The 22,557-nt window shown below is 47.5% G+C and overlaps 1 protein-coding gene across 1 annotated transcript; it reads right to left on the bottom strand.

The window, feature by feature from the left end:
• Positions 1 to 16,614: 16,614 nt before the first annotated feature.
• Positions 16,615 to 19,949, bottom strand: LOC137888963 (syntaxin-binding protein 5-like). The gene is made up of 3 exons (XM_068732494.1): positions 19,313 to 19,949; positions 17,072 to 17,270; positions 16,615 to 16,688 (listed from the first exon to the last, which is right to left on the bottom strand). Exons 1-3 carry the CDS (start codon positions 19,448 to 19,450, stop codon positions 16,615 to 16,617), a joined length of 411 nt encoding a protein of 136 aa, XP_068588595.1. The 5' UTR covers positions 19,451 to 19,949.
• Positions 19,950 to 22,557: the final 2,608 nt, after the last annotated feature.

Here is a 22,557-nt window from a genome sequence, read left to right as displayed (position 1 = left end):
ACGCACCCTCTGGCACCGATATCAAACAAATCTTTTCAAAAGGTAGGACCACGGGAGATTAGCCACCGTTGGCCTCTAATGCGCTTCAGTGTGCCAACCAATGCAGAGCCAGGCCCCACTTTCAAGGACAGGTACCTGTAAGCTGCCAGCGCAGCAAGAGTCGGTATACTTGTGTGTGTGTGTGTGTGTGTGTGTGTGTGTGTGTGTGTGTGTGTGTGTGTGTAAGAGATGGACCGTTAAACTAAGAATCGTTGCACAGAAATGTCTCACGAAGGAGAGCTGTCAGGACAGACCCCGCCGTTCTAGATTACTCTGACAACTATGTTCCTCACATGCAAAGTGAAATGGAATGTTAGGGAGGTCAAATTGTAGAGAACTACGACGCTTAATTAATTCAAACGACTGGATCGAGTCGTCGTTACAGCGCTCCCTGCTGGCAGGAATGCTGTTGCGTCTGCTTTGGGACTAATTAGACACACTGGTGGGACACTGTGTATGGCTGTCACTTTGCCAATTGCACGTCGGAGAGGGGCGTCTTGTCAAAAGTTGCCGTGCGGCGTATCAAATATTAATCGGAGCGCTGTCCTTTGCTCTTTGATTAACGCGAGACAGAAGGCCAAGTACACCCAGCACTGGATTCATGAGTGAAAACACACACTGAGGTACTGCAGTGTTGCACTTTGTGAAGCATCTGCATTTTCTCTCTCTCTCTACTCTGATACCTGACACACACACACACACACACACACACACACACACACACACACACACACACACACACACGTGAACACATGAGAACAGCAGGATGGCGTAAGCAGTAGGGAAGATGTCCTTCAACTGCAGGACAGAGGTTGAAGCCCCTGTGTTGGTGACCATCTGCTCAAGTGACAAGAAGCTCAATCCCTGGGAGAAAAAAAAAGTGCAAGGAAAAAAAATATAGAAATAAATGAAATGATATATGTAACGAGTGAAGAACAAAATGCAAAAAAAAACCATTTGATCGTAGCAATGATGTGGCGTTCTTAGAGTCACGCAGGTAATGAGGCAAATGATTCGCAATCTACTACATGAAAGGTGAAGGGGTCATAATTTGAGCATGCAGAAAATGCACTTCTGCATGCAGCACAACACTTGAGACTGTGCAGACTGTACGCACCAACTGCACATGTGCAGACACCCAATGTAGAACAACAGGGTTCCGCTCTTTTCTGAAGATCGAGCTGGTATGACGGACAGGGATCACACCACACACACTAATAAGTTCCTCTCTGTGGAAGATGTGAGGTCTGTAACTTATGTATGAAATCACTTCTTACATGCTTAGAAATTATGACAAATTGATCATAAAATAATGCACCAGCAGCTGTGCTAACCACTTTAACCTCATTCGAACGTTTAAAACAAGTTGAGAAGAAAGCAAGCTGGCGTAGTGTCATCATACCTGCTTGTGCTAACATGTGACACGACTTGACAAAAAGACTAAAGGTCAAAAGGTCACCAAAATCATTAACAATCACTGTCTGAGGATGGACATCTATACCAGATTTACTAGCAAGCTGATATTTGCCCTGAACCTACTGAATAGAGCGGAAACGATTAGTTGATTAGTTGATTTACTGATTGGTCAATAAACAGAATATTAATCAGCATTAGACAAAAATGTTTTATCTTCTCAGTGGAGAGGAATTGCTGCTTTTCTACATATCTTTTTCTGTCTGTAGTTTTAAAGCCACGCCACTAGCTACAGCTGAAGTAGTGCATGCATTGAGAAAGAGTGGCTGTGGATTAATGCAGGTGATGAATTAGACTGGATTAAGTAATTCAGGACTGCAGAAAGGGAAGACATGGAAGCCATCAGAGTGGCAGGATTAATGAAAAGAACACAGATCCACACAGACCAACACACCCTGCACTTCATTAAACAACGGCACTTTGATGACTCACTAGTCCATCTGTGCGATAGAAAAATGTGTGCCTGTGACACGCGTACAAACACCACAGTGCATGCTATTTTATTCCTGTAGCGCTGTGGGATTGTAATAGACAGGTTGAGAGAGAAGAGAGAAGATTGGAAAGAGACAGACACTCATAATCTCATCACACACGATTCAGAGGGAGGCGTCTAGAGCGAGTGCAGAGTGCAACAACAAAGCAAGTTACATAAGTCGAGAGGATTGTCCCCGCTTGTGAATGTGTGTGTGTGTGTGTGTGTGTGTGTGTGTGTGTGGTAATAGACATGTGCTGTGCGGTTTGGAGGGCGCACAGGACAGGTTGTACTCTGTTTCATGACGGCGTCAGGCGAAGCGCCTACAGTGTGTGGAGGAAAGGAAAGGAAAGAGAGGAAAGGAGTGAGAGCACGAAAAAGGAAGAGCGCCTTCCTCGCTCTGCTACTAATCCCCTCTGTCGCCTTGCTCGTACAATCTCTGTCATTTTTTATCTCCATCGCCTCTCTGTCTGATCTCTCTCTCTCTCTCTCTCTTCTTATTCCTCCTGCCTCTTATTCCATCCCCCCCCCCCCCCCCGTCCAGGATGTCTGCTGGGTAGCCCGACCGTGACGGCTGATATTCAGCACACACGCATACATACAAACATATAGTGTTGCTACACACCCCAGTTGGTGAGATGTGCGTACGCTTGACTGGTACTGTTCTTTAAAAACCAGGACAACAGACGATGGCCGAGTGTGTCAACAGTTTTATCAACCCTTCCATTGGGCACATGGTAACGGCCTCAATTCTCCATCTCTGCCTTGTCAAGTCAAATGTATTCATAAGGTTGACTTTCAAAATAAATGGAATGAACTACCAGTTGTATTAGATAGCATATAATACTGTATATGTTTTGCTCCACCGATGAGATTTACAAAAAATACTGAAAATTCCAATCATCAGAAGTCCAAACTATCAAAAAGTACAGAGTCTAATATAGAGAGAACTAATATGGTTCTTCATTTAGCATCGCAATAACATTGTCAGGCTCACGATGGACAGTTTAAAGAGATAAATGGAAAGTTATGGATGTAACTACGGTTCTATGAGTCCTGGATGACCGCCAGAGGCAGTGCTTGACACTGAATATCTTCCATCTCGCGCACACGCAGGCCGAGTCTTTACATCACCAAAGTCACGTTGATGTCACACTGAGTCACACCGAGTCACACCGAGTCCAGGCTGGCCAATACGGGGGCCACCAGCAGAAGTCTATGGCCCTGTTGAAGCACTCTGAGGAGCGTTAAGATCAGGGGAAAAGGCATAAAGAAGACCCTCTGGCCACGTGTGAGCCAGGCCATCCTGACCCAGAGGACCCTAACCCAAGTATAGCAGGAAGTGTTTGAGCCTTGAGCGGTCCTGTTCTGCCACACTGCACCCCACACCGAGAGGCAGGCATCTGTGTTCACAACCTCCCGGCGGAATGGAACAGAGCCCATGGGGACACCCCTTCACAGATATGCCCTCTCCCTTCATGGGGATAGAGCGAGAAGGCACTGCTGCGATACCCCCTATTGTCGCCCCGTGTCTGTGCCACTTGGTCCAAGTGAAGGCTGTTCAGCCATCTCTGCAGGGGGGCGCAGCGACAGCAAGCCCAGGGGAACAACAGCTGAGGCAGCTGTCAATTTGCCAAAGAGGCAAAGAAAGAGGATGTAGGGCAACCGCCTGGGCCCCTTGGAAGAGGGGAAGGCTATGGAGGATGTCGTCCACATGCTGGAGCGATGGACAGGCCTTCATAGTGACTGCATCCAGAGCCACACCAATGAAGGTTATGCTCTGAGAGGGGCTCAGTGAGCTCTTCTCCAGACTCAGCCGGGCCACGTAATGCCCTTCCATGTGGAAGGACAAGACCTTCAGGGAACCCGTTGAGTCCCCTCAGATCCAGGACTGGGCGCAGTCCGCCGCCTCCCTTTTTACGAGAAAGTAGGTTGAGAGGAACCCCCGGCTATGACAAAGGGGTACACCATCTCGACTGCACCCTTGGCCAGGAGCACGGCTGACTGCTGGCTCAGGGCGAGGACCTTTTGCCGGATCGGTGACGATGGTCATTTTGACCTGGCTGAAGGCTGGGAGCCGGTCTTGGACTTGAAGGTTGTACATCGTTCCCTCCTAAGAGGGACACCTTGTTGCAGCCTTTTGGAGGGCGAGAGAACTCCGAGCTGTGGTCACAAGGCTACAAACGACGAGCTCCGAGAAATGATAATCGTAGACAAATTTAGCTTCAGCTAATGCTACCACAGCAGTTAGTCTGCTAAGTGAGAAAGGCGTGATCTCAGGGATGACACCGGAATTTATACCCGTCCGGGATCATCTGAGGTCACATGACTTTGTTGATATATATATATATTTTATTCTGCTTCATGCTCTTAGATGCTTGTTTAAAAAAGGAGATGTACTTATGACTTCTGGTGACTAGTAGTTCTCTTAAATAGAATTTATTTAATTTATTGTAAGTCGCTTTGGATAAAATTGTCTGCTAAATGACAGTAATGTAATGTAATTTAAAGACTGGATGATATTCAGTGTTGAGCGCTGCCTCTGGCGGTCAGTAAGGATGAAAAAAGAAAGCAATATTTGTGCAACAGAACCAGAGATATCAATCTTTTTTATTTCACAAAGATGAGGAGTGAGCTCCGGAAGTCTGGTTCAACTTCAAGCAACATCAATTGAGCCAATTTATCATATGTCATACAGCTCCCTCTGTATGTTTTTTTTTTTGTTTTTTTGTAGCTCTCCACAAAACAGGAAGTCAAGAGGTCTATTTTTTCATAAACAAAAAGTTACTTAGTTTAAATTCATTTTTGTATGCAATTAAAATACACATCGCGTTGAGGCAACTACTATAAATCCAAAATGAGACACAGAAGAGGTTGTACAGCATTTACTGATGCATGTAATTCACGTACAATTTCCTGCATCAATGTGTCATCATCGTTTAATCTTTGCAGAGTTGCATCATATAGTTAATATGCTTTTATATAACGCAGGCTGCTCTTGATCTTAAATTATTAACCCTTGCAGCAAAACATGTCATGTCTCTTTTTTTTAAGCCGCAGTGCTGCGTCAGTGTCAACCAATCGCATGTGGGGAAAGTAAGAGTCACATGACAGTTGATCCGGGTTGCGGTTCTCTCGTCCAAAATGAGAGCATGCATATCCAAGATTACTGCTTTTGGGTTTAATCTATTTGCCCCCTGCATTCAAAGAACTAAAATAGATTAGGATTAAGAGATCATACTACGAACTGGCTAACACTATATTAGACTGGATTCATTTAAACTGAAATACATGTTTTCCGCTTGTTTCTGAAGTTCTTGCAACCTTTTGTTGTTGGTATGCGGTACATACAATATATATATATATATATATATATATATATATATATATATATATATATATATCTAACAGGACCAAGGTGGAAGATATTTTTAGCAACAAAAATCACAAAAAAAAATGTTGCTTCCTGTTCTATTCTGAAAAATCTTTTTAGTGCATCAAATTAATTTTGCAGAGATGCACAGGAGTCACGGAAGCATTAATAGAGAGACCTCTGGGAATGCGAGGAGCCCCAGAGGTCTCTCAAAATGATTCAGGGGGTAAAACTGTCGCATTACATCAATGTCCAAATCAGTGTTAGCAAACAAAACGATACACAAAAACAAATGGAAACAGATGTACAAACTCATATGCTTACACACACACACACACACACACACAGAAACTTCTTCCGTGGCTCTTCTCTACATGCTACCATGAACACTGAGAGGACACACATGCTGTACGCTACATGCAGAACACAGCCTGCTACAATGGCCTTCGCCATTAAAAATGCATGGCGATGCAGCAACAGTGTCTAAAAAATGAGCACCAGCACCAGCTGCTGCATGATTGCTACACTAAGAACTACCTTCTGTGAGCGAAAATCTCATTTATGTATTAGACAATGAACAAAACACTCAGTGTAGCCACTTACATTAAAGCCGGTCTCTGTTTGATTGCCTGTGATTTAACGGTCAGTGGAAGGGTTAACAGTTATCTCTCTGGATGCTAATATTGTGAGGTGTGCAGCAGTGCCAGCGAGGGTCAATGCGCTCACTGGTGTCTTACCTCGCCGTGTTATCGGCTACCATCGACGCCTGCGTCTAATGCAAAAGCAAAAGTGTTGCCAAGCGCCAGACAGGAAGAGAAATCACGCCAATAGCCCCCGATCGAGGCTTAATGGGGGGGCCTAGCGGCGCGGTTAGCCGAGACCTCTCGCTGCTGCTGCTGCCTGTTCATCATTCACCCTCGCTGGTGTCTGGGAGATGGAGAAGGGTTTCTGGCTTATCAAACAAATTAGCTGCTTCATCGCTGAAAATGAAAGTGGCGAATGCACAAGCAGCGAGGTTGTCCTTTCCTACGCAGACCGTCCTGGTTATGGATCAACGAAGAGGAAGCTGCATAAAGAGAGGATACTCTGTATGTGGTTTGGTGGAGACAGGGTGAGGGGGGGGGGGGGGGGTCTGCAGTGCTTTGTGTGCTGGGTAAAAAAAAAAAAATAGTGGGCGCCTCCCACCTCCTGGGGGTCTGACACTTCGTCCTAATCAAACAGTGGGCAAACCACCAACGTGCGGCGGCTTCTGCTTGGATAGCAGTCTGATTACAAGTGGGTCAAGAGCCAAGTGTTGCCCTTCCAATTTCTGCAAATCCTACCCACACAACACCAGGGCTCTGAATCACAGAGCTGAATGGCTGCGACCACCTTGGCTCCACTCCATATGCAGACACCCCTACAGTACACTCTATCTCCTAATGTCTTTTCCTCCTCTTCACTTCTCTAAACTTAGACGCAACTTGGGTGTCCACTCTTCCTGTTGCTTCTCCGCCTGTCTCCGAAGCTGCAGGGATCCAGGACCGCACTAAATAAAGAACCAAGGACACATCTGTGGCACGTTCAGGTATGTGCATCTTTGCAGATGTGCACCATGCAGAAGGAGGAGTCTCCGGTGTTTGTCAAGAAATCACAACATACGTCACTCCCGCCGAGTCCGCCGACTCCCACTCTGCACGATGCTAAAGTAAACCGACACAATGTGGCTCAGAACTTTGTCTCTGGACAAACACGAGCGTAACTCCCCCCTCACTCCCCCCCCCCCCCCCCCCCATCCTCCCTCCTCTCCACACAGTGCCCTTAAGTCCTGAGAGGTCTGTCTCAACCCCTGTTGCCCCTCCCCCACCGTTCCCCCATTTCACATCACAACATAATCCTCATTCTGCTTCAATCAGACAGAAAAGCACAAACAGCCCCTCGGCCAGTCACATTCCACACACAGAAACCAACTCACATGCACTTAAATATACTGTAGGCCTGCATCGCACACCAACAGGCTGAGAGCTGAGGGGGGAGGGGAGGAGTGGGGGGGGGGGGGCACTGTGCGCATGACAGCCATGTGGCAGGGCATTAAAGTCTGAGTCATCACGTCATGCGACACATGTGCGTCTTCCCTGCAGGCGCTCAGCGTGACGGCGTACGAAAGGGCGGCCCACAGAGGAGCAACGGGACGAAGATCACCGCCGCTAACCAGCAGGACGGAGGACGGAGGACGGAGGACGGAAAGATTTGCGGAGCTCTTAATGACGAGGAAACACGCTGCCAAGTCCTGGGAACAAACCACGGCCCCGGCCAACTAAAAGTTAGTCAAGGACATTGGCTTTACTCGAGCAAAGTCCAGCACAGAATGTCAGTTATTAAGGCCGGAAGCAGCCGTTGATAATATATCAACTTTGTATGATGAATCACCTCTACAGCGGAGTGAATTTGGACAATTTGAAATTCACATTGTTTAAAACCTTCAATAAGAATTTGCGGGCAGCGGAAACAAGTTGTAAAAAAATAACACTGACATATAATCACTTTTTCTAAAGTTTGACTCCTGAGGGAAATGTGTGGCTCTTTAGCTGCTAAACGCTCCACTGTGTTCATCGAAACACAGCCAATGTGGGCCGGAAAGTCTGAACAAAGAGTGAAAAGATGCTGTGAACTGAGTGGAACGGCAAAGTTGGGTTGATAATCAATAAGTGTTGAATGTAAAAAAAAAAAAAGGGTTTTGAGCTGTTTGTAAATAAACCGAACATGGATAATACCAACAGCCCCCCCCCCCCCCCCAAAAAAAACCCCGCCTGATTTGGGCTGAAGGGCAGAGTTTGATTACTCTCAAAATGTAGTTTTAGAGGTGAGATATATATATATATATATATATATATCTGAAGGGAAAACATAACCGTGACTGTGCCAAATATTATCTGAAGGTAAATATCATAACCACTCTACTGGCTAAGCTGCGTTGAGCAACGAGGAGCTTTTGTGCTTTTGGCGGTTTAGTGCAGTTCAAAACAATAGCAAGTGAAATATCTAGTTATACTATGTATTCCATAATACGGCTACAAGCAGCATTACCCACACGGCCACAGTGTCGGCTTGTTAGCTACGGCTGACAGAAACACTAATATTCTCCAGCTGGAGTTGGTTTAGTTGAGTAGAAATTAGCCTTTAGCAAAGAAGGTAAAAAAAAAAGAAGAAGCATGAAATAGACTCAAATTAGGTAATACTACGTCTGGGACGCGTTGAAGGAATACAACTACAGAAAGGATGTGTGTGTGTCGGCCATGACAGATGTTTCACCTGGATGCAGGTTTTGCAGGATATTAAGGCCTTTTCTGAGGCTAACTACACATAAATACAGAACCAGAGGCAAGGGCACGCACCTACTGTATGTATGCAGCTGGAACCACATACAGCTCTGTCTCTGTCTGCAAGAGCCTTGGCACACACACACACACACACACACACACATACACACACACACACACACACACACACACACATCTCAGCACACAAACACGGTGACAGGCAATTCCTCAAGGTCTGGTACCTTGGGAACCTTTCTGTCTTTCCTCTTCTCTGTGTGTGTGTGACTGTGTGTCCAGAGCTTCGTGTGTGTGTGTGTGTGTGTCTGTGCATGCCTGTGTGTGTGTGTGTGTGTGTGTGTGTGTGTAGAGGAGCTGGCAGACAGAGACAGAGGGTCTGGATTTTAGTAAGGTCATAACCAACCATTTACACAGCCCACGGCCATTAGCTGCTCACGGTTTGTCGCCTGTACGCATTCAGACCAGAGCCGTCTCTGAACACACCTGTCATACACACAAACACACACAGCAGGCCGGAAAACGGTTCTTTGATTATATATTATGGGTTATTGGGAGAAACATTCAGAACGGAGCGATCCTTTGTTTCATAACCAGATTGTTCTGCCACAGCGACGCTGCGACATCAAATCAGGCTCCTCAGATTGAATCTTCCAACGGGTCGAATAGTCGGGGTCACCCCTAGTTGCCTCTTAATTGATGCATTCTTAGGTATCATAAAAGGTGTGGCACCCCTACGTGTATAGCGTAGATTATCTGATTAGATACTGCATAAATGTGTGTATTAAGAACCAAAAAGAAGAACCTGAAGTGCATGGGGTGAGCGTTAAAAACCAGCCTCTGTGTGTTTGGTGAAGGCATTTTGGAGGGGAGACGGGTACAAAAACAAAATTATAGGAGAACATGGGAAAACATCACAATGGGGAGGGAGTGGAGCCCCCTGAGATAGAGTGGAAGATTACCTACAGCAGCTCGACAAAAGTAATGAGCTGCAGAAAATCAGCAGGGGGGACCGGGAGCGCAGAGAATACCTAGATCCCATTAGAAAACTCCTACAAGACGAAAACAACTAAACAATTACAGCGTATCCCGGGGAATGTGAATTGAAAAGGGAGTTCTTCACAAAAAAAAAAAAAAAAACAGCAGCAGGAGACGGAGAGAAAGAATAAAAGAGGGAGGAAGACTTCAGTCGTTTCAGCAGCGTGGCCCTGCAGAGACCCAGAGGTGACGTGAAGGGCAGGGAGGAAAGCGACACGACAAAACCTTTGTGCTTCACTGACGGAGCAGTGGGACCAGCAGCCACTAGGGCTGTCCTAGACACTAAGAAATCTGTAGTTTCTCCACAAAGAATCACAGAAAAGCGCCACACAGAGATGTGCTCACAAGCTTCTTGGAAATAAGTCATACAGCAGGAACAAAGCCAACAACAATGAGCACAAAGATCTTAGTGAAGTAAGACCGAAACCCCTAAAAAGGGGGCAACCCTAGCAGCCCTACGAGCCACACCTGAAGCAAACCACGTCAGCCATCACTACCAACGCTATATCAGAATAAAAGAAACCTGAGAAACTCGTGCTCACAGAGGCAGATACTGACATCGCGTTCTCCTTCGACCCCAAAAAACCTCACGCGGCGTGTTCTTCTGTCGCCGTCGCGTCCCATTTGAAACGTGACAGCGACGTTTCACCGAGACGCTGGATTGATGTGAAGTGATCACCGGACAGGCGAGAGCTATCGGTACAAGCCATAAGCTGCCCGGGGCAAGTCGCTAACAAAGACTGGTGCTACGCTGCCGTGTTATTTATAGACTTAGGGTAACATCGTCATTTGTCTTAGCTCTGATAGTTGTAAAGAAATTGCTGTTAATTTGATTTTAGAAGCACTGGCATTTAATCCTTGGAGATTTCCCCAAAGTGTCACGGCAATAAAAGCCTCAAATGAACCACGGTTTGAGATCAATAGGAGGGGGTATTGTGTTACCATGCGCTGATGTGCACATACCGTAACTCGTGAAATCGGACGCTCCGCTCGGCGACGGCGAACAAATCCAATAGAGTGCACACTGAGCGGGCTCATTGACTTTGGAGGCTCTTGATGATGAGGGACCTCTGTGGCGTGGAGCAGCGGTCGAACCCTTTGGTTGAGCGCGGCTCCAACGAAGAAGCATGTTGACCAGGACTAGCATGAGAGCAAAAGTAAATCCTCCATCATTCTGGATCATTATAACGTTGGTCTTTGGCCATTTTTTTTCTCTTCTCCAGTCACCAAAGACATCGCCTAAGATTTGGGGATCAAGGCAACGGCAACGTAACAATGGAGCGAGACGGAGCAACAAAGGAGCGTTCAGATGGTCAGACGTGTTACAAACGAGCCCAGTAGCAGCAAACGCTATATATAATATTCGAGTGTCGCTCCGCATGTCAACAAGCAGTCCGAACAGAACCAACCAGCCAGCCAGCCGTCAGCCGGTGCAGTGGGTACCCGCCCTCTGAGTGTATGTGTACAAATCTGAACCCATTTATTCTCTCCAGCCCACATGACACTGTGTATTTACGATGAGCCGCTCAAGCGTTGCCTTCCGTCTGTTGGGAATAATTAGCGCGCAGGTTGGTGACCTCTCAGGCGCACACACACACACACACACACACACACACACACACACACATGCCCTACTCTACAGCTTGCTTTCTATTATTTTATTGTAAGCAGACTGCATTTAAAAAAGTTGCCTTTTGAGCATTATTTCTTTCCTCTCTGTGATGCGTGTTACTATGTTACTTCGGTTAAATGATAATCCGAATTTACAAAAAAAAAAGAAAGCCTTGATGACGGGGGCTACAATCACACGCTGTTCCAGACAAAACTACTTTAGCATTCATGCGCGACAGCCCTCGTTGTTGACCTTTCTCGAGGTCATCAAGATTTCTTTCCTCCAATAAAAAAATTGCTCTCTAGTGAAAAATATCACATGGCTCCCTAACTCGTGATGACTCACTGGAGGAAGAAAGACTGTGTGTGTGTTGGTTTTTGAGGGGGTTTTGTTTTTTTGCATGTGCCCGTTTCCATTAGTGAACTGGCATAACACAGCGAACCTTCACGCTCACATGTCTCACTTGCACACGCAGGACTGTCACGTCTGGCAGAGATGACGGACGGGGAGCGAGAGGAGTAAAAGCTGGAGTTAAATGTACACTAAATTATTGAAGAGAAGCAACATGGCAACAAGACTTTAATCATCCTAAACCCGGATCCCATTTGGGGCTTGTCAAGGCTAAAGGACTTAAGCAGGACACACTGTCAGGATATTGGACAGAGAGAGAGAGAGAGAGGAACTACATTGTTGTGGTACTGATGCAGCAAAATTTGTTTTCCATTTCTAAGAAGCGATAGAGCAGAGGGAGGCTGAGTGCTTTTTGGAGAGCATGAAAGATGAAACCGGGCACACACACACTCGGGGTCTTTGACTACGAGTGCTTCACCTCGGTGAGCAGGTACGCGTGCATCTCGGCAGCTCTCTGGTGAACCCGCCACGGACTGTGCTTTTAGACTTTGTTTCTAAACGCCATCTGGCAGACGCAAGCCGACTCTTCCAGCAGCGGCTCTTTGAACACACACGCCATTAAACTCGCTCATCGGACGCGATCAGATAACTTCATCTCGAGCTGTTCTGTCCTTCTCGTATCCTCCTCCCCCCCCGGCTTGTGTCAAAGGTAAAATCAGGTCAACAAGGATGAGATACAACCGACTCTTGATTTTGTGTGATAGAGGTATGCTACTGCGAGCTAACCTGATGCTGTGAGCTTCCCTGTATATCACCACAGGTGCGTACAGTAAATGAAGACATGTATTGATCACATGTGTGCGCGCTCCAGCCGCTCACAGCCACAACACGCAGTAAATAACACAGCGGCAGCAGCGGCGGCAGCTCGACCGCCGCTGCCTCAGTCAGCCTCGACTCCGGCGCATTGCATAACTGAACGCAGTCACAAACAACACGACCCCAGGCCTGGTCTGCACCATGGAGAGCCTTCTAGAAGAGTACCATCACCCCCAGTGAGGAGAGAGCAAAAAAAAAAAATGAGGACGGAAAAACAGATAGAAGATTAAATGAATATACAAACTGTCTGTGACCTGAAAAGAATCTCGAAAAGAAGCAACGGACCGGAAGCACAAACGTTTTCTCAGCATTAGCGATCCCTCTGTCTGACCATGCTGAATGCAACGTAAAGACAAGAAGCCAGAGAGTCGTGGTAATCACTGATTACAATCAAAGAGCCATTACCATAATCACACACACATGAATTATATGTGCTACAATCAGTGTTCTGTTAGTGGCATCTGTGAACCACCGCTTAGTCTGGGATCTCTAACATACATTGAAAGTCCCATCGAAGAGATGCACACACACACACACACACACACACACACACACACACACACACACACACACACACACACACACACACACACACACACACACTGCAAATAGCTTCAGTGGCGGTAAGCTGCACACTTTCGTGTTTGTGTATCAATACAGATCCAGATTCCAGCTACCGCTTCTATGTCGACACTTTTCAAACGGTTCCCCATTCAGTAGTCCGGTCCCAGAACTCGTGGCTCCGTGAGACTCTCCTGTGACTGCAGACAGGAGCTTGAAGGGTAGCGGCGCTACCGAGCGAATCAGAAGGGGAGATCCACGATGGAGACGTGTCATAGTCAATCCATGCCATGACCCCCAAAAGCTGCACAGGGCCACTGCCAGTCATAGCAGTCACTGCAAAGCCTGTGTGTGTGTGTGTGTGTGTGTGTGTGTGTGTGTGTGTGTGTGTGTGTGTGAGTAAAGTTGTCTTTGCAAACATGTGTGCACCACTGTCCACCAGCAAGAGCAAACGTTTGCCCCCCCCCCCCCCGTGTATGTCAGTACACATACAGTATTTGCGTGCGCACATCCACTAACATTTGTATAAGCGATCGATCATCATACGCTCGTGTGTGTGTGTGTGTGTGTGTGTGTGTGTGTGTGTGTGTGTGTGTGTGTGTGTGTGTGTGTGTGTGTGTTCGCTATGCCTCCTCCGAGCGTCTATCCTGAACTCTTTGAGTTCGTGTGTTGTTGCGCGTGCAGCGCTCGTATGTGCGAGTCCTACGATGTCGCGCGCCTGCCGATGAGATAATCTGGCAGAGCACGGAGTGACAATTTGATCAATTGCGGCTCACAGGGAGTCTCTGAGTTATAGCGCTGCCATCTCTCCCGGCCACCGCCAGTAAAGAGCCGTCTCTCCGCAGAGATGAGCCGCCACACGCACACACACACACACACACACACAGCTGCAGACCGCCCAGCAAATAGACACGCATGCACACAACACACACACACACACACACACACACACACACTGACAAACAAAATTGTTAATTTACAGCCACATTATTCTTGCTTTAACAAACGGACTGAATCAGCAGAGGATAAATTTCAATTATCAAGGGTGGCGACTTTCTTCTGTTAACAAAAAAAGAAAAGAAAAAAGAAGCTCATGTTTACATCCTAAATGGATTATCTCCAAATACCGGAAAGCTGGTTATTAAAGGCAGGAAACAAGTTCTGGGTTTATTGTTTGTGAGCCGTCCTCGAAACCAAAACGAGGATTCTGTCGACGGATCGATCAGTTGATTGAATCGACGGATCTGTAAAACGTCTTCTCCACACAGAATGAGACAAAAGCATAAAGACAGGAGTAAACGACTACAGCAACTTCGCTGTCCGTTAAACAGCTAAGAGGGGGCGGCCCTGTTTGTTTCAAAGCTTTCCATATGGTTGCCATAGGATACCTTACTGTAGTGTGAGGAATAAATATAAATATAGTATCTACTGTTGTTTTAAACAAGCTATGGTGATTACAATTCCACTTATTAATTCTAATTATTGAGGTGTAGCAGAGCTGTTTCCCTTTAGATCGGGCTGCATGCTTTGGTTGATGTAATCGTTCTGTCTAGAGGCTGACGGAGATCAATTAACATCAACTTTTGCTCCGATGAAATCTCAGAATATCATCAAATGATACGGTCGATAAGCGGATGCGGCTCATCGTGTTGAATTAGCCGCCGCACCTCGTTTGTTTTTTGGTCTGTGTTCGCTGGCTTCACCGCTGTGCCTCAACAACCTGCTGCTGATGCTGATTCACAGCAAGACAACCACGATACTGGACAAAGGGTCTTGTGTTGGGTTCAATCAGTGTCAGATCAAAATGACAAGAGGCATCAATGCAACACACTGAGTCCAGTCCGGTCAAGAAATAAAGGATGTATAGGAAGAGAAAGCAATCAAAACCAAAAGACTTTTAGGATTTTGCATTTCTTTGTTTTTCCTGAAATGACGCTGCTAATCCGATGCCGTTTTGTAAATGCTCACAACTTCTTTTCGCTGCTGAGAAAATGCACAGAATTAACGGCGGTGTGTGCACTTGGGCACATCTGTCTCGGTGCATTAGCATACACAGATCAATAAGGATTCTATTCTCGGCCATTAGACGTCGAAGCAGGGGTAGCCTGCCTCTCTCGCTCTTTTCCGATCTATTCCCTCTCTCCGCTCCATCGGCCCGTCCTCTCCTTGCCAACCTCCTCCTCTCTCCTCCTCTCTCCTCCCCTCCTCCTCTCCTCCAGACGACACCAAAGGGACGTTGTCATCTTCCCAGCTGGACAGTGGAAGCAGCAGCGGAGTCAGTGGCGAGCATCAAAACACGGGACACTTTTTTTTGGGGGGGGATCACAAAAGTGATTGGCTTTGTGGCTAGAGGGATCAGCCGTCTCCTCATGCACACACACACACACACATTCACTCGCAGTCATGTACACACACACACACACACACACACACACACCTCCTGTTCCTGCTGTAATTCTCAGTCCACTGCCACGCTGCCAGGCTGAGGCCCTTGATCTGCCACTTCCTGTAATCCTCCATGGAAGAAGGGTGCAGCCAAATGTCCTGGCAGCCCAGCCAGGCAAACACACACACACACACACACACACAAACACGCAGAGACACAGATAGCCACGAGTTGCCTCTAAGTGAAAGAAACAATGACCTCCAGGACATAGATGTGTATCGGCGCAGGAGTCCCAGGACGTCCCCCACAAAATATGCAACTTGATCTAACTGTAACGGAAAAACACACGCAGGACTGCAGCGCAAAATAACCCGAACCGTGATATCCATTATGCCCCTTTCATTTGTGCCGTGCCGGTATCGTTGTCATCAGATAAAGAGACGGGGCTGACTAAACAGCAAATGACAAGGGAAGAGAACCAAAGCAGAGACGGATGACTCCCAATTCACCTTCCCCTGACTCCGATAAGACTCTATCTGATCCGCATCACTCAAACGTGGGAGATTCCTCCGTTTATTCAGTTTCAAAGCGACCGGTTTCAGCCAGAAGGAACCATCTGACGAGATCGTTTCAGCCAAACTAGGGATAGTCTGAGGGAGTTCTGATCTCTAAGGCGATTGGTTAAAGGCATCTCCGTACACCACGAGTTTACCAAGCCCGGAGCTCACAGGAGTAATGTAGCAGCCAGCAAGACATAAGCCCCATTAAGCTTATTCACCAGCTCCTGCATCAGCCCCGACATAGGAGGGATTTCATCTCCCATCTTCTAATGCATGTGTACCACTGACCAGAAAAACCATGAATGTTTTCATCCAAAGCAGAGCAGCTGTTGAATCTGTAAATCTCTAGGAACATTCAGTCCCTTCCAGGAAAAAGTGGCGCATCATTATCTCTTCAGTCTCCCTCTCTCTGCTTTTAAGAGCAGAAGGTACACAGACTGAGCACCATCGTCTTTTTGAGAAGTCCGGTAAACAATAGCGCTGTAGACTCTCTCTCCTCCGCCGGTGACTTTCTCCGTTTTCATCCTCACCTCTACAAGCGCAGGTGAACAAGAATGAGTCACGACCGTAGCTGCCAGCGGACGGGAACGAGGGACAGGCCAGGTGGACGGCCCTTCATCACGCCGTAATGAGCTGGCAAAGGTTGCCGGGGACGGGCATGAGAACACATGGAGGACCTGTAAAAGCAGGCCCGACACAGACGAGCTCGCGGGCGTTCTCTGTAGCTGTACGACTCCCTGCGGTGCCGTTCCGTCACAAGCTGTTGTCCCCGTTTGCGTAAGCGTCCCCCGCATCGCGAGGAGGCCGACGCGAGCCACCTCCGCCGCTTACTTTCTCCGGCTCGACACATACTTCGATATGCGGCTAAATACGGACTTTTCAGTGACATGCCTTGTCACATTTCCAAAAACGTTGATTCCTCATCGCTTGTTACAGGAAACTCTTCGGCACGCTCTAAAAATACCCCCTGAAAACCCCCACCGATCGCACGCAGCTCATACGATCCCTTCACTTACCTGCTGCCGCCGCCTCCCGGTCGATGCCGGGGGACCTAGAAAAGGAGCTTCCACGGAGCCTCGGCAACCTGTCACACCGGCAACGACAAGAGAAAGGATACAATCGGAGAGCTCCACTCTGGGTGCCGATGGCCAGTATCTTCTGCACGGGGTCGAAGGCCATGGACGACGGCTGGTAGGGGAAGCCGTGACGGACGGTCTGATGGTCGAGCAGAAAGGTGGAAAAAAAAAGAGAGAGAACACGCTATCAGTTTGCATTTCACAGCGGGGGGGGGGGGGGGGTGGGGTGTCAAAGGATATCACACACCTGATTTTGGTAAACAAAAGGCCCAGATGGATGTGGAAAGTGTTATGACGTGGAAATGTAAAGACGAGGAACAAGCGCTCTCTCTAAGCACCGTCACTCTGTTCTTCGTGATGGAGGATATTTGGCTTTGCTATTTAGGAACCTTTTATAATCATGGGCCTATTTTGAGATTCCTTCGCTCCCATTTCACTCTTTTTTTTTTTTTATCTCGTTTTCCTTCTCTCACCGCCTCCCACGTGGAGTCGTGATTACACTGAAGTCTGGAAATAAAAAAAAAATAAAAAAAACACAGAAAACAGACCGACGAGCGGCGTTCGGTGATGATTTCTTGCAGAGCGCGTTGTCCTGTGAGGCGTTTTGTGTTTTCTGCAGATTTGTTGGTGTGGCTGCAGCTTTATGGCGTCAGTCAGCCGGTGGTGGTGGCGGTGGTGGTGGCGGTGGTGGTGGGCTTGTTGGATTTGTTTGCTTTAGCGGCAGACGGCTAAAGCACGTCACATGAAAAGCACTCAGTGCAGCAGAGGCACCTGCCTTCTCTGCAGAGAGCTTGGGGTCCAGACAGACCGTGGAGGTGCAGGAGGGTCTTGTTTCAAAGAGACTTCCGTCAGATGCTTTGGCTGTTGATCAGTGTCAGTCAAACCTGCAGTCTCCGAGCTAGTCTCTCCAACAACAACATCCCCTCAGGTGACTCGGTTTGACTCTGGATGATGCATTCTAGTTCTCTAGTTATCACTTCAGGCACCTGACAACTGCTAATATGATTGCAGTTGTTTGAATATTATTAAAACCTACAAATGATTTACAAAACTAGGAGTAACTTTACCGTTGACACCTTTAAAAGACTCACACAATCAAGCCAGTTACAGTTGTGCAGGTTTAACCGTGTGAGGAAATCAATAGCAAGAACACAGTGGTGTCTATAAAAGAAATGGCCACACCAAACCACTGAGCCACAAAGGAGGGGAATCCGTATTAAACACTATAGTGGGCTAAGATGTAGCATGCGTAGTGTGTTTCCATCAAACGGGCCCCCCACTCACTTCAGGCGCCATCAGTCCCCAATGGATCGATGATCTGGGGTTAAAGGAGTGTGTGTGTGTGTGTGTGTGTGTGTGTGTGTGTGTGTGTGTGTGAGAGAGAGAGAGAGGGAGACAGAGCTAGAAAGAGAGGAGTGTGAGAGGAGAGAGAGAGGTGGGGGGGAAAGAAGGGGATGGAGAGACACTGTGAGGAAAAGACATCACAAAAGGGGATGGCACACTCTCTCACACACACACACACACACACACACACACACACACACACACACACACACACACATTAACCAGAAACCACCGTTTTGCTAATCCAACCCCAGCAGATTATGCAAGAAGGGATCAGTTTGGCCCAACCCCTCGATATGACAGTTCATGCCAAACAACACATGCAGCAGAGGATGACATATCACCAGAGGATGAAGTCACATATTGTCATAACCGACATATCTCGTTGTTGTTTTGAGACATTTATGAGCAAAATGATCGCACAGCCACACGGGAACTTACTAATGTGTATTGTCCTGTCGCCAGCGCGCATTCGCCATACAGTATGCGCATTGTAGCCAGGTACGCTACAGGCTACCTACACACACACACACACACACACACACACACACACACACACACACAACGCGCTTTAACGATCCTCTTTCCAAACGGGATTCACGTTAAATAAGCATTCAACCGGCAGGTGATCGTTGTAGTTTAGACTACAGAGCAACATGATTGGCTGATTAATATATGCATTACAGTGGAGCTCGCTTGCACCTGCTGTACACCGAGATGGGACACGCGCAGCGCAAACTGTGCATTATAATAAAAAATAAAAAAAAAACACATAACATGCGGAAGGAGTAACCGTGATTATATATTATATATTATAAAATCATCAGGCTCGCCCACCTTGCAGAGCTGGAAATGGTCGGACTGGAGGGTCTCCTGGATCAGATGGTTCTCCTGTGGACCCACTTGGACGGACGGGGTGGAGGAGGACACCTCTTTCAAGCCGTCCAGCACCTTCCTGATGTTGAACTTCTTCATCGTCAGACTGCAGAGCGCACAATTGAGATCACCCGCAAAAGATGAAGGGGATAGCCACTTTCTATCTCTTACACACACACACACACACACACACACGCGCTCGCGCGCGCACACACTCAAGCGCTCTCCCTTCTGGCTTCCTGTGTAAATCTCACATTTGAGTGATTGCTTTTTAGCGCAGTCTCCATGCTGGAAGGCTCTGGCGCACACCGGACAGATTAAATAATTTGGAGAGGAGCTGCTCGGATGTTTTGGTGCGTCGGTGTAATTTGCTCGGAGTCCGTGCTCTGTGCCCCACTGCGTCTCGGATGGCTCCGCTCTTCTTCTCGGCTTCCCTCCCCTCCCCTCTCGGCTCTGTGCGCCGCTCAGCCAAGGCGGAAACGCAGCGCAGCGGTGGTGTTGTTGGTGCTGCTGCTGCTGCTGACGCTCTTGCGCATGTCTGACAGAGCAGAGGCTTCAACGCAAATCCCGCCACCTTGCCAGCCCCCTCCTCTCTCTCTCTCTCTCTCTCTCTCTCTCTCTCTCTCTCTCTCTCTCTCTCTCTCTCTCTCTCTCTCTCTCTCTCTCTCTCTCTCTCTCTCTCTCTCTCTCTCTCTCTCTCTCTCTCTCTCTCTCTCTCTCTCTCTCTCTCTCTCTCTCTCTCTCTCCCTTTCATCTGCCTCCAGCGACAACGCCCCCTCTCTCCCCTCCCCTCTCCCTTACTCGCACGCACACATAGTAGGTTTTGCTCCACTGCACCTGGTGATGTTGGGATGCTGCAGCGTTGTGAGTGTCTGTGGAGACAGACGGGCGCTCAGTCCCATTCTTTTCGACTACACCCTCGCCCTATCCACTCCGCCTCTCGTCTGTGTGCTCGCGTGGAAGGTTTCGCAATAATAAAGGCCATCCCAAACCACAGTGGAAGTGGACTGGAAAGCCTGGCTGTGCCGGACTGGAGGGGGAACTGGAGAAACGTTGCGTATTATGTGCTGCATTTTCCTGTCGCTGTTTGTCACGGTGGGTTTAGAGAACATATCAGGAAATGTGATGACATTAAAATAAAACGTGGGAATTAAAGCATCACATTGTCCCTAAATTCATTTTACATTTCACCTATACCTCCAGAAAAAAACCACACATCATGCACACGTCCATTGTTTATGGACGTGTGCATTTGCAGGGAAGCTGTGCATAATAAAAGCCAACAGCTGAGCAAGCAATGCATCTAGCAGTATCCATGGTGATGGTTGTTTCCTGCTAATGATGGAGTCCCACGGTTTACCTGTTATTTATACCCTCCCTTACGTCATGCAGTAGTAACGCTAGTGAAGCGCTGCTGATGACGGATCGGTTAAGGAAAGGTCTCCGTGTCTGCCGACCAGGTGACATCGCATGTTCCCCCTGACGGGACCTTAAAGGCTTCAAAGGCCATAATGTCTTTATTTTAAAACCACCCAACAATGAGCTCCAGACAATGTTTGAATTTGTCCATCCAACATCTGCAGAAATGGCCAACAGTGTCTGACTTGGTTTGACACATATATCAATAACTCGCCATGCTCGGCGTATGTCAGCTGTCAGACATGTCAAGACGAAGTGGAAGAAAGTCCTCCGTTCAGATCCAGAACTGTGCAGAGTTTGCATGTTCTCCTTATGCCTGCATGGGTTTTTCCCTCGGGGCTGCAGTTTCCTCCCACAGTCAAAAAGGTGTGCTGTCAGAATTGACACTGAATTGTCAACTCTGCGAAGCATAGGCAGGTATGAAAGATGGATGGATGACTATATTGAAGGCATCCCAATAGTATTACTTGGTAAAGGTGCTATATGTGAGATATGCGCGACGGCGCTAACAGCAACTTGACGGGAAACCGGAGGGTGGGTGACCTGCATCCGCAACCTCCGAATGGGAGCGGTGCAGAGTTGGGCCACGAGCTAAACCAATGGGGCATGGACACATGCACTAACATGGACTAAAAGGGTGCATGCGGCCGGCCCGGCTATGTCAACAAAGCAGAGAGAAGCCGGATTACAACACACAAAGAGGTCTGAATCCCATAGATTGCACCCATTATGCGAGTTGAGTTCAGAGCGTGTGTGTCCGTAGGGTCACGGATGAAAGTACCAGCCTTGACGAGCTCAGCTGAGACTGCGCACGCTTGGCCGACGCTGACGTTGCCACCTGTTTTGGCTGTTTGCTAACATGCTTGTCTTCGACAGGTTGACCGCCGGCAGCGGGGACAGGGGCGCAGCGGTGGAAGTAATAGGTGTGTTTGTGCTCTTTCTAACAACACCTGATGCCAACTCTGTCCCAACCTGGAGAAAGTCCAAAAAAAAAAAAAAGAAAGAAGGACACGTCTATGTCCACCACATTGCAATAATCAATGCTGAATAAGTGAGATTGTATGTGTTTTCACGTAAGCAGTCCTTTGTTGAGACGCAACTGAAATCAAGGTAATGAAGACGTTGTAGAATAAAAGGGCACAAACAGATATGAAGAGGACCAGGGAGCAAATTATGAATTCAGCTCTCGTACCAGGGTGGCTTGAGAACAATTGTTGCAACGCTGATTTGCATAATGAACTGAAATTGACCATACGCACCTTCCAACCCCAAACTGATATCGCCTGATCCAGAATACATTACGCAGGCAAACAAAGAGGTCCTTATTAGTCAATCCTTGCATGTGTGTAAGTGAGTGAGTGATGTTTGAAGGGAGAGCTTTTGGCGACTCTGACATCAGTGATTTAATTTAGCACCATTGTGTTGTGGCCGGGCCATTCATCTAGCTGCATTGTGTGTGTGTGTGTGTGTGTGTGTGTGTGTGTGTGTGTGTGTGTGTGTGTGTGTGTGTGTGTGTGTGTGTGTGTGTTGTATTTGGAGTCTGACTGCTGTGTTTGTGCTCTTTGATAAAGATTTCCACTGAGGTAGAGCTTTATTAGTGGGTTTTTTTTTTTTTTAAAAGGGTAAAAGTGTGAAGAGAGAAAACAGAAAGAAAAGAGCGAAGAGAGAGGGGGACGGTGTAAAGTCAAGGTGTCAGTATTATATGTATTCATTTGACCAATATTTCAGTCTTTAAGCCATAGGTTGCAAAATTATGATTCTCATTTAATCATGTTTTTTGGGAAGGG

The sequence above is a fragment of the Cebidichthys violaceus genome, unplaced genomic scaffold, assembly GCF_023349555.1.
Source record: "Cebidichthys violaceus isolate CVI_PGR_0920_01 unplaced genomic scaffold, fCebVio1.0.p SCAF_590, whole genome shotgun sequence".
In the NCBI taxonomy this organism is placed as follows: Eukaryota; Metazoa; Chordata; class Actinopteri; order Perciformes; family Stichaeidae; genus Cebidichthys; species Cebidichthys violaceus.
This window is presented reverse-complemented; position numbering and strand designations above follow the sequence as displayed.